General features: G+C 40.4%; 2 protein-coding genes across 3 annotated transcripts; one reads left to right on the top strand and one right to left on the bottom strand.

Annotated features, from left to right (window-relative positions):
- Nucleotides 1-3187: 3187 nt before the first annotated feature.
- Nucleotides 3188-7710, bottom strand: LOC113174841 (synapse-associated protein 1-like). Of its 2 annotated transcripts, none has more exons than XM_026378996.1 (9): nucleotides 7387-7710; nucleotides 6959-7077; nucleotides 6652-6718; nucleotides 5848-5921; nucleotides 5598-5737; nucleotides 5348-5502; nucleotides 4423-4472; nucleotides 4155-4311; nucleotides 3188-4020 (listed from the first exon to the last, which is right to left on the bottom strand). In XM_026378996.1, exons 1-9 carry the CDS (start codon nucleotides 7586-7588, stop codon nucleotides 3890-3892), a joined length of 1095 nt encoding a protein of 364 aa, XP_026234781.1. In that variant the 5' UTR covers nucleotides 7589-7710; the 3' UTR covers nucleotides 3188-3889. The 2 variants fall into 2 exon arrangements, with proteins under 2 accessions (XP_026234781.1, XP_026234782.1); XM_026378997.1 differs by having other exon boundaries at nucleotides 4155-4302.
- A 1090-nt stretch (nucleotides 7711-8800) lies between these two features.
- On the top strand, nucleotides 8801-11027 carry phospho2 (phosphatase, orphan 2). The gene is made up of 4 exons (XM_026377687.1): nucleotides 8801-8866; nucleotides 9432-9509; nucleotides 9633-9727; nucleotides 9834-11027. Exons 2-4 carry the CDS (start codon nucleotides 9439-9441, stop codon nucleotides 10397-10399), a joined length of 732 nt encoding a protein of 243 aa, XP_026233472.1. The 5' UTR covers nucleotides 8801-8866; nucleotides 9432-9438; the 3' UTR covers nucleotides 10400-11027.
- Nucleotides 11028-12507: the final 1480 nt, after the last annotated feature.

Genomic DNA, 12507 nt, shown 5'->3' with positions numbered 1-12507 from the left:
CATGTCATTCATGCAATGCTTGCAATACTGCAACCATTTATCAATGTAAAAGCAATGCTAATGCAGAAGAGCTGCAAAACAACAGCACCTGCATGTTGAGGTGAAAGTACAGTAATTCGTCACTGAGAAGGACCTCAAATCTGCAAAAATGAAACTCTAACACATGGGACTCTACAGTAAAGCCCCCTGATTCCTTAGAAAGAGCAACCACATATGAAACAGCAGTTTACCCAGTTTAACACAAGTTCGCTCTAAATTCTAAGCTCAATTGTCTTGAAGGAGTGATGCGAGCAAGTACCTAAGCATGAAATTTTATCATTTAAGCACTGAAATATTTGATATTGCAATATGTCCACCTCAAGGTGTTTTAAGTATAATTTCAGTTTGTGTAATTTACTGTTGACTATCACATGATACTCGCGTGTGAAAGGAGTCACTGGCTGGAAATTATCATAAAACTCTGCAGTTCTCTGAACTTACTGGAGCCAATCAGCACAAAAAAAAAAAAAAGAACAAACTAAATGCTAATATTTGACTGGTAAAATTTTGTTGCCAATATGAAATATATAAAGACTTGAAACAGAGGAACCATATTTAAACTGATGTCGTTAAAATGTTCAAGTAGGTATTCGAATCAAATGCTTGGCCAAATTTAATTATTAAGGCAGAAATGGGCTTCCGTACAGTTCGTATAGCCTACACACACTGTCATACATTTAGTTAAGGTTCTTTTCTTGTTACAAAAAATCATATTGAATTATTTATTATCAATCCAGCATTCCTCCTGGTATGTTGATAATATACCACAAGAGTGAGTGAGTGAGTGATGCGTGTCTTCAATGCTTGTGTTATACTCAGGGGGTTAGTGTTATTACAGTACATTTTAAATGAGCTTGTGGTATGAATGACAGGTAATATAAGGAACCGTGCAGTTCCTTTTTTCAGTATCTTCAAATCCTCCCTTGTTCTTTCTATTCGCACTCTCACTTCCCCATTGCTTCTCCTTCATCCCTAACACCTTTCAGCAGGTCTAAGTTTCTCTGTTCCACCCCCCAGCCTTGTTTTTGTTTACTTACTTTTGTTAACACTAAAAATACTACTAAAAATCTAAATTTAATTTGTAGGGTAGTTTTAGATTTGTGTCTAACAGCATGTTCCATGGCAGACATGAAACACACACAATGTGTTTGTTTATTTCAGACAATCTTTTAACATGACTATATGTCTCATTGCTGTTTTTTCTTTGTCTGAAATACAGACAGTGGATCTGTTGGCTAGACACACACACACACACACATGCACAGACACACACACAGAGACCCGCCTTTATGTATTATTAAAAGACTGTTAAACCAAGATTGCACACGGGCGATAACCCTGCACACACGGGACCACGGGCTTTGTTACCATGGTTACCACTGTGTGTCCTGCTAGAGACCAGCTGGTGGACCCTGGCTGTGTTTCTGTGATGAGAGTGACGTGTGTGCATATAAAACGGAGACAAAACAAAGGCAGAGCACACCGTGTCACACTGAGATAGAGTCTGTTCTTTAGGGCGTTGTTTATCACATTATACGCTTGCTCACATGCCTTTAACCAAAGAAGAAGAAAAAAAGCAAAGCGCACATTAGCATATTGATCTTTGCATTGATTCCCTCTTGTAAATGACTATTTATTCTCCAATTCATTCGAGTGTCAGCGTTGTGGTGGGGGTGGTGTTGACACTCGAGGCAGATCTGTTTCCCCTACTCTCAAACAGAAATGTAAGGAACATGCAGAGACAAGTTTGACTGTCTGGTTCGCACAAGCAGAGCTATGTGCGTGTCTTTAACATGATTATAGACTTTCTACAACCCAAACATCCAGGCCTCCTTTCCACTATTCCTCACTCACTTACTCACTCTCTTGAATGGCTGTCTTCTCACCCATCCACCCTCTTATCCCCCATTAAAACTCGTATAAATCAATTCTACAAATAACTACGCCAAGCTTGACTAAATGGCGGTATTTGGATCTAAAATTTATTTACAGATTGTTTTAGATGGTGCTTCACCTTCTACGGTCCTGATGTAAGTGAAATGCCGCATTTAATTGCTATTAGAAAATTTGGACATTCCATTTTTCAGTACATTCATGTCTTATTTCAAAATGCTGTTTATCCAAAAGCAAAACATTTGAGCATGCAACAGTCAGAGATGATATAAAACACTGATTTTTGCAGTCAGTACTACATATTTGTAAAATTTGTAAAAATCTTTGGAAAATACGTACAGAAATTTATTTATTTTTTGACAATGTTTTTGTGAACACTAGAAATAACTCATAACACTCCCACACATTGGTAAATCATGTTTTTATCTGTCACCAGTATACTGAGACTGATTTGACCCATTTATGTGTGCATGTTTACTACTGTTCATGAGCTTGGCCTCCTTGTTTTTCATGAACATATTCACATATTGTTTTTTCAACTGTACTAACACAGCTACCAAGTATTTTTCGAGTGTTATTATATTATCAGTTAGCATTTTAAACCGCTAAACCTGCATTAGTAAACACAATATGCTAATGGAGCACAATGGACATGATGGACCTTCGCATGCATATGCAGATATGCCAGTAAAAGTATTTCCAGCTTTACAACTTTAACTGATATAATAATTATTAACAAACATAGAACTTTCTATGTGAACCCAGATTTTGTATAGTTGTAAATGTCAAGCTCCCAGTGTTCATCAGTTCTCAATAAGAGGACTTAACCATCTATTAAACATCCTGGTACCTCCTATAAGGAAATCATTAGGATTTTGTTGTCTATTATCATCCTATTTACATTTTCATTTAGCCTGTGTTGTATAATAAAATAACCAAAATAATTACCCATGGAAAGCACCTCTAATGTGCATGTTGTGTCCTTTGTAGTATACTAATATGTTGATACGCTACAATTAGCAGCATTCGTTGATTCCATTATGTTCAATACTTGTAATTATGTCCACATTTGCAAGAATGTCCATCTTCTCTGAACAACGAGCCCCTTTTATAACCACAGGAAATCAGTTTTTATTTGTATCCATGCAGGGACTCAGTGGATAAGCTAAGAAATATTATTACAAAGATTTTTATATGTTGCTGTAAATAAAAAAACGAATGCATAGCATGTGCCCACATATGACTTACTGTCTACTGTCCGTTGTACAAGGTGAATATTTATTAAAGAATGACAGATGAAACAGAAATCGTACAGTATTTTAGTCGTAGTGACAACAAAGTAAAGCAAGTATGAGCACAGGAGCTCAGGTGGAGGAGGAAAAAAACAGCCATTTAAAACTCCAAAGCTGTTTTATTTAAAAGGGGAATGCAACTTGGAGTTAGATGTAGTGTTAGAATCTTTTTTATTTACATACATTTGACTTTACATTTAAAATGACTATAACTATACTAGGACTCTACTGTACAACCCACCAGAAAGCAGCGGTGGGAACAAAGATCAACTTGATGCAGATCAGCCGAGATTTCACATGGGCCCTCTGCGACAGAAAACTCATTGTACTTGTACTGGAGCGCCCTCTATTGGCTTTTCTCCTTCAACAACAGAGAAGAGAAAAGAAACCAAGCAGATAAATCTATTTTCAGAAGGAGCAACTAAGTAGTTCTTCAATAATATGCCTGGACATACCCACTGCTTCCATCATAGGTGACACTCTATGACCCCTGCTATTACTGGACTTACACCTTCATCAGGTACACAAATATGTTTACAAGACAGAAATCACAGCTGAATGGGGCTAAGAGTGTGTGGAAGTTCACCCCTTTGTGCATTATTCATCACGATTCATTCATTCCGGCCCAGATCGGTGCTTGTACAAGAGAGACACACAGTCGTCATCTAGCTGTCGTCAGTCTGGAGCATCTTCTCGATCTCTTGGTCCCACTGGTCATCTTTGTTGTCCGACTCTGTCACCACCTCGTACTCTTGAAGCTCCTGCTGCAGCTCCTTCTCCCAGTCTGTCGACTCATCTGGATGCAAAGAGGGTACAGCGGGGTTATGAGCAACAAAGTCATTTTCTCTCCAACATATTAAAATATAATCACAGAATAATAACACAGAATGCTCCCAGCTGTGTGGCGTATTTGTCTCCTCTAACACTAACCATCAGGCGAGGGAACACTGTCCTTCTTGTCAAGCACCAGCTGCTCCATCTCTTTCCTCAGGTCCTCCTGGTTGATGGCCGTTGAGTCGAAAGCATCACTTACAAACTCTGACACTCCAGGACTTGTCGACATCTCCTCCTCTTCTTCCTGAGGTGGCTGCCAATGACACAGACAGGACTGAGAAGGCAACTCGGCGTACGACTTTCTTAAGTTTCCCAATGACTGTGGCAAGTACCAAAATCTACATACAAACCCACAAACGGTTACCTTCTGTATGTCACTGATGGAAACTGGTGGTGTTTTTGGTCTGACATTGTCTACAAACAAACAAATAATACACTGCTGTTAGGTTTTACATATGCAAATCCAAAAGTGTCATGTTCCTTGCTCAGTGATTTCCTCTGAAACCGCAGTCTGGTTTTGTTATGAGTGGCAGCAGCTGTACTAACATGCAAGATGATTAATAATCAGGATAGTGAAAATTTGCTTATCATAACTTTCATCTCCAACTCCACTGAGCTTAGTCATACCACATGCTGATGATTTTCTGTTTCCAGGCTCTTAATCAAATGTTTAATTTCTCCCCCACCTTTTAGAAAAACTAAACAAACCAAAAACATATTTTAGGAAATTTTATATGAAAGAAAAATGTAATTACAAAATAGCAAGACCCTGGAACCAACAGGACTAGAGATGACGCTAGATATGAAGGGATTTGGTCAAACATATAACTAACAACCCAACAGTCAATCTTAATATCCCTTTTTCACCAACATGGTCTGGGTGCTAGATCAGCATTCACAGCTGATTCAGCTTTGGAACGCTCTAAAGACTAGTTTTTGTTTACGCAAGCTGCTCTCAAACCAGTTTTCCTGGAAAAGAACCAGCTCTTTGGCTCCTACGAGATAAGGCACCAGTTTCAAACTGGCCCTTAAACCTAGCTCAAGCTAACTGCTTGACAAGACATATGTCAGAGCTACAGGAGTCCTCTGCGGCTATGGAAGAGCCTCAGTAAATGTCATTAACACTCCATCAATCACGACATTTAGGTAGAGGGACTAAATGGGAGCCACTAAAAGAAGGAAGGGAATGAAGAATGAAACGGGGATCAACGGTTCATCTTACAGCCCGGACAACGCGGGATTGGCCTCATAGTGCCTTTGCTGTTGCAGGAGTGCAGATAAAGTCTGACCTTTTAAGACGATGTCCTCAGGTGAAACACTGGCCCCTCTGTCCTCGCCGTCCTTCTGCTGCTGCTGCTGCGCTGCCAGTGCTGTGAGCTGAGCTGACTGCTTGATCAGAGACACCCGGTAGAAATAATTCCTCCAGAACACCTCCTCCTTCACACTGCCAAACACATCACCATCCATTTTATATCATCTTAATATAGATTCAGTATTAAATCTATGCAATCTGCACACAATGCAACAAGGGTCACTGACTGTTTGGGAACCAGGTCGAAGCGCATGCGGTTAAGAAGCTGGTCTTCCTCCAGCATCACTGCGGCCAGTGGATACATCTGCTCCATTTCGAAGTGGAACTGAACACCAGCAGGTGGGTCCCGCAAGAAGTTCCTCTTGTCCTAGAACCAGCAGCCACAGAGGTCAGTTCCCACAAAAAGGCCCAATGATTCTAGACTACAAAGACTGAGATAATGTCGCAGGGAATGATGGAGCTTTCAGGTTAGCTTACAGCTGAGAGAGCAAGGATCTGTTGCTGGATTGTCTCCTCCTCGTTGTAGCCGACCCAGGGAGGAACCGCTGCTTCTGTACAAAAACATCAGCCCACACACACACCCGCAGTGTGTAGAAACCACAATCAACGTACAAAATACAAAGATGATGGAAACAAACTGCATCTAGGTCATCTTATTATCTTATGTACACACCTGTAAATGTGGTAATTGAAGCTTCTTGGCCAGTGAGTAACAGGAACTAGTATCATAAGCTGGTAATACAGTCTCATAATAGAAATTCCCTTGTGGGTAAAACTTCTACTGATAAGATGCAGGTTGTATTTATTCTGGCAAAGAGATACAGTTCATTGTTTGGCCAGGTCAAAACACAATTCTGTACTTAAAAACTCAATTTTCCAACCAGTATTTACAACTGATCGACAATGAGGAGTGGTGTGATGATAAACTCAAATATTTAGATTCAGTGATCTCAACATCGCAGAGTCAGTCAGGGATTGTAAGAAGAGACAGAAGCAACTAAAGACTACAGCATATCCTCATAAAAACTGTGGCAAATTCTCCAACAAGATGATCCGAGCAATGTTCCTGCCGAGTACCTTAAAAAACTGCAGGTGAATGTCGAAGTGCATTATCCTGCTGAAACATCCACTGATTAAACAGTCTCAGCCTTGAGGGTCTGAATCTTTTTTCACAATCTTATCATGAAAAACCTAAATTCTACAATCTTACACTGAGGAGTGTCCTTTTTGAGTCAGGTTTACATTATTCATAAGTAATTGGACATGTGTTCAAATTGTTACCTGACTTCTTTGCTTTCTTCTCTTGGACAAACTTTTCTTGCTCCTTTTGGAAGTCTCCAAGAAAAGTCTGCAAATACATGAGTATAACACACACACACACACACACACACACACACACACACACACACACATTACACAGATAAAGTCTAGGGGGAACATTTGATAATGGAAAATTGCAATAATAATGTCATCGCTTCTCTTGGCAGCAAGCAGAGCGACTACAGAGCGACTACAGCTCCCCAGGTGAAGAGGTGTACTCCAAGTGCTGCAGAACTCGTCAAACAAGTCAAAAAGAGAAATAACATGCCTTGTCTATGATACCGTCGATTTTGCCTTCTTCCACTGTCTTTTTGATGGTTTGAGCCGTCTCGACCATTGACTCAGAGATCTTCTTGGTGGCACTGGTGGCAAAACTGAAGATGAACTCTACAGATGGAGGAGAAACAACAGCAGCAGCATCACCATAAGGTGGGACTGTGGTAAGGGCTGTAGGACATGAGAACAGGAGGACTCCTGCGGCCAAACACTGTTAACGACATATGTTTAAAGGAGTTGAAATGATAGGATGAGGAAACATTTCACCACGTTCAGCTGATCCAACGAGAGCCTGGACAGTTGACATACGGGAGGACTAACGTCGAGCTAAGACAAGCCCATCATCAAACCAACCAGAATAATAACTAACTTCACGTTTTCCAAACACAGCACACAGAGAGGACGGAGTATTTTCCTCACCCCCCAGCCCTCTGCCCTGCTCGGAGTTTTCCTGGTTGGCCTCTGGTTCTCCATCCTGGTCAGCTGCTTGCTGTTTGTTTACCTCGTTCTGTGCTTCTACCACCTTTTCTTCCTGCTCCACGCTCAGAGTTTCTTTGTCATCCGACGTCTTCGTGTGCGTAGGGTTTTCCAACCCCAACCACGTCCCCAAACCTTTAAACATCCTGGTCGAAATAAAATAACTACCAAGACTCAGAGATGAGAACAACAACAATCTGGACAGAGAGAGGATTCTTTACTTTATGTAACCAGGAACTACACCGGCAGGCCTGCTGCTTCTTCTTCTTCTTCTCTGCTCGGCGTTCAGCAGTTCAAGTTACTGCCCTCTGGTGGCCAAAGTGGTGTGTATTTGCTGTTTGGTCAGATCTAATTATTTATTATTTTATCTGACCTGTTTAATTTGAATAAAACTTTTGTCCCTACACGTTTTATGTAAAAAAAAAAAATATATATATATATACAAGATGTTCAGCACTGTGAAAAATCTCAGAGGATGTGGTCGGAAGCCAAAAGTGACACCTGTGCTGGCCAGGATAGTGAGAGAGGGAAAAAAATAATCCAAGGATCACCTCCAAGGCCACCCTGATGAATCTGGGCTCTGGTGGTGGCAACATATAAAGGCAGTCTTACGGACACTGCACACTGCTGGGTTACACAGACTTCTCCAGATAAGGCACACAAAGGCCTGCTTGGCCTTTGCAAGTGCTCATCTAGACAAAGAGGAAGACTCCTGGGCTTCTGTTTTATATTCAGATAAAACAAAAAAATGAATTGTTTGGCCATGAGGATGTAGCCTTCATTTGGCGTAAAAAAGGAGATGCCTTCAACCCTAAGAACACAATCCCCAGTGTCAAACATGGCGGTGGGAACCTAATGTTCTGGGGGTGTTTTTGAGCCGGTGGTCCAGGGAATCATAGTAATAATAATCAGAGTAAACGGCAACAACAACATCAGGCAGTCTGCAGAAAAACTTGAGCCTTGAGCACCAGTGGACATTTCAGCACAACAGCGACCCTAAACACACAGCAAAAGTGGTGAAGAAATGGATGAAAATTTTGCAGTGGCCCAGCCGTAATCCTGAGGAGGGAGCTAAAGATCAGGGTGATGGCAAGGAGAAGACTCCAACCTGAAAGGGTTGGAGCTCATCGCTAAAGATGAATGGGTAAAAAATACCAGTGGAGACATGCAAAAAGCTGTAATTAATTACACAATAATTTTGGATATGCCATTTTTTGGAGAAGCTCTGTGTCATTTCCCAAACAAAACATGCTCGTTGAATAAAAGTAACTATAAGTTAGAATTTGTCAGGGGTATGAATAATTTATAATTTATTATACAACTCCAAAACCTGACACATCACCAGCAGGTGGCGGTGATGAGCCCGGAAGTGTTGCACATTCTGTAACAGAACAGGAGGAAGAAGACAGACCGGTGGACTGAGGTAGGTTTATACTTTATCAAGCTTTTTAAATGTACTACTGGGAATTTTGTGTGTCTTAAAGTAACATATACATTAGTGCAGAAATTATTCTACTGTCTATTATTCTATTTTATTCCTGTCTAGTGTGAATTGTGAAGCAGAATTTAATGGAATCATTTTCTGTTTCGATAGTCTGTTTACGTTTTACTTGTTGTTTACACCAGACTCCTTATCACAAAATGCCAATCGAAATATAATGAGTTTAAAACCGATATCCAGATTGAATAGGAAGTAACACAAACCTCTTATAAGCATTAATTAACGTGCTGTGATACAATCGGCCTATAGAGGAAAGCGCTTTTTTGAAATCAGGCAGTTGGTTAGCCGTAATAAACTGATGATACAAGTTGATAATTTTAGCTAACGTTGTAAAAATAGCAACTCACATGTCACGATTAGACTGAACAAACAAGCCTAATGCCAGTTTATCTAACAGGAACACACTAAAGGTGCATGTTTCAGGTCCTAAATAATAAATAAATTAACTTCCTCAATACCCCTAACTATGCTTCTTGTGTTTCTACAGGTGAAAAATGAGGTCTCTGATAGTGTTTGATTTCGACCACACAGTGGTCGATGAAAACAGCGACACCTGGGTGGTCAGGTAAATGATCAATCACTACAAAACTGTTTTACACTAGGAGACTGAAGCTCCACACTGCTCATTATAAAGAGTGGGACTGTTGATACTATATCATTTCGTGTATTTTCCCTTCGTTGCTCTCAGATGCCTTCCGAGTCAGACTCTTCCTGACTCTGTGAAGAATTCCTACACAAAAGGCCGGTGGACTGAGTTCATGGGCAGAGTGATGAGCCACATAGGTGAGAATTAATGGTCCTGTATGTAGAACAAACATTGTTTCATAGAGCTGCAATGTTTGGATGTCAGTAGTCCTGTGACTATCGTGGTTCTCATCTGGTGATACAGGAGATCAGGAGATCAGCCCTGAAAGGATCAGACATGTGATGGAGACCATCCCCTTCACAGCTGGAATGACAGACTTGCTGACGTTCATATCGGAGAATAAAGACACCATTGACTGCATTGTGATCTCGGACTCCAACACCATGTTCATAGACTGGATCCTCCAAGCAGCTGGACTCCAGGCGGCTGTTGACCGAGTTTACAGCAACCCCGCTAAGTTCAATGAGCAGGGGTACATGGAGGTGCGGTGCTACCACTCTCACGACTGTGATCGGTGCCCAGTCAACCTGTGTAAGAAAAAAGTCCTGGAGCTTTACCTTTCGGAAAAGTCTGACGGGGGTGTGGAGTATGAGCAGATATTTTACGTGGGGGATGGTGGGAATGATTTCTGCCCTACGTCCTGTCTGAGAGGACATGATGTAGTGATGCCCAGGAAGGGGTACACCCTTGAAAAACTGATAGCCAAACTGGAAGCTCGGGAAGAAAACCCTTCTCTGAGAGCTAGAGTTGTTGTCTGGAGCAGCGGCACTGACATCCTCCAGGAAGTGAGAGCAACTATGCAGTCATAGCCTGGGCCCCTGGAGTGCAATACTACGATTGTTCTTAGGTGTAATATTACAAATATGAAGTCTGCATCGTAAAGGGCTGTGATTACTCACTGTAATTGTCACTTTGTTATGATAGTATTTATAACTTTTAAATGATGTTAACTGTCATTTGCCTGTATTGAACAGTATTAACCTGACTTGGTTGTTTAAGCTGTATGAATAGACAGTCTAGGTCTTTTATCTGCAGTATAGCTCAGTTGTGGGGATACTACTATAATCATAAAACATCAGAAGTACAGTAAAATGAAGACCTAAAATGAACGATGGTGCTGAACTCACCTCAACTGATATTTGACTGGCTCTTTAGAAATCCCTTTGTAATCCTTTCCAGCCTGGTGAGCATGAACAGCTCTGCTAAGGTATTCAGAATTCTCCTTTGCTTGAACCACGACACACAACTTGTGTTGTCAGGTTGGTAGTAAAGACCCAGAGTCACCTTCTCTAAATAAGGCACGATTTCCCAGACTCACACCTTGTTGTCATCCCTTTGACTGCAGCACCGAACTAATTGATAACCATAGAGCTTCACAAACCTTTGCCACATGTAAGATTAAAAAATTTTCCACAATAAATAATTGTGTAACGCCTATGTCTGAGTCCAAACATTGGATTTTTCTTTCCAGTTGTAGGATTTAGGTAAAAATTATTCACAATTTAAGTCATATTCTAGAGGCTTCACTAAAACACCACTATACTATATAACTGTATAACTTCTACTGGGTATTGTGGCACTTCACAGGAATAGTAATCGTTGATGAAAGGTCATGCGTTGAGATACTTGGTCTAAATTAATTGGGCAAATACTGTACTGTATCTATTCTGTGCTTGAAGGGCATATTGGAGACATGCAGACAGAAGCTAAAAATACACTTGTGACAACTGTCTGAGCAAGCTGAGGCAGAAAACACTGGTCTTTATTAGTCTTAGAGAATGATGGTTTAACTAACTTAGAAAATCTTAGCAGTATGTACATGAAGTTCCTTTGCATAATGTCTGTGATGGACCAAATTGAAGTGAAAGAGGACAAATGAGAAACGCGAGGACAGATAAAGACAGGTTGAAAAGGTGCCCTTGTGTGTTCAATTAAAAGTCTGATAATGGAAAATGTGACAAATGTTGGGAATGTAAATGGGATTTAGAAATTGTTAAGTACGTGCCATGACTGGAGAGAAAGACGAAAGAGGAAAGCTACGGTGTATTTGTATATTTCAAACAAAGGATTAATTGTTATAATTGTAGAAAAGACAGCAATGCTCAACAGTGCGAGCATCACAGGGTCATTCAAACTGGCACGCAAGTCTGTAAGGTTTGGACTAGTTCAGTCAAAGGATTTGGTATTTAGACCAGAATGACTCAGAAAACAGCTGGTATCTGTGACTGACCAGAGATATGAATCCATTAGATTACAGTATACATTACGTGGGATAAAGTATTTGGCTGCTTATTGATGAATTGAACAGGAGATGAATCTGCTCATCTATAAAGCTAATTAAATGGTCAATTTGCACACACACACCTGTATATGTATATAAGCAATAATACTTCTTGAATGCAGATGCAGTATTTGCTGGTCCCTCTAGTCAAGGGCTTTTCTTGTTCTTACGTGTCTCTCGGAAAGGAGATTGTTATTTGCAATGAGTTTACTTGATGAAATAAAGTTAAATGTGAAGAGACATTTTTAGTGAGAAATAGAAGAACATATTTATCTAGAGCCACTAAAAATGATTTACACCTTTTACATGCAAGTGTTTTACCTAACAAACAGGACTAAGAACAGCTTTGAGCATTGTAGGTGATAGTTCGGCACATATACTTATTTTATTAAAGGTATACTTATTGGTAGCTTGGAGTGTAGATTTTACGTCTTCATGATGAAACACCACAGATCTGTGTGGTATGTGTGGGTGATGTAGTAGGTCAGTTTGATTTAGGGGAGTAATAGTGGAACTTTCTCTGTCTTCGGTTTAGGTATTTAAGGGGTCTTTAACAGAGACCTTGATTCTGCAAGTCAAAGCTGCCACAGAGCAAAGCCAAGCCACGTCTTTGTCTTCAACATCTCTCTGTTCATG

The sequence above is a fragment of the Anabas testudineus genome, chromosome 3 (genome assembly GCF_900324465.2).
Source record: "Anabas testudineus chromosome 3, fAnaTes1.2, whole genome shotgun sequence".
Lineage (NCBI taxonomy): Eukaryota > Metazoa > Chordata > Actinopteri > Anabantiformes > Anabantidae > Anabas > Anabas testudineus.
The sequence above is the reverse complement of the archived record's forward strand: the minus strand, read 5'-3'. Positions and strand labels throughout refer to the sequence as shown.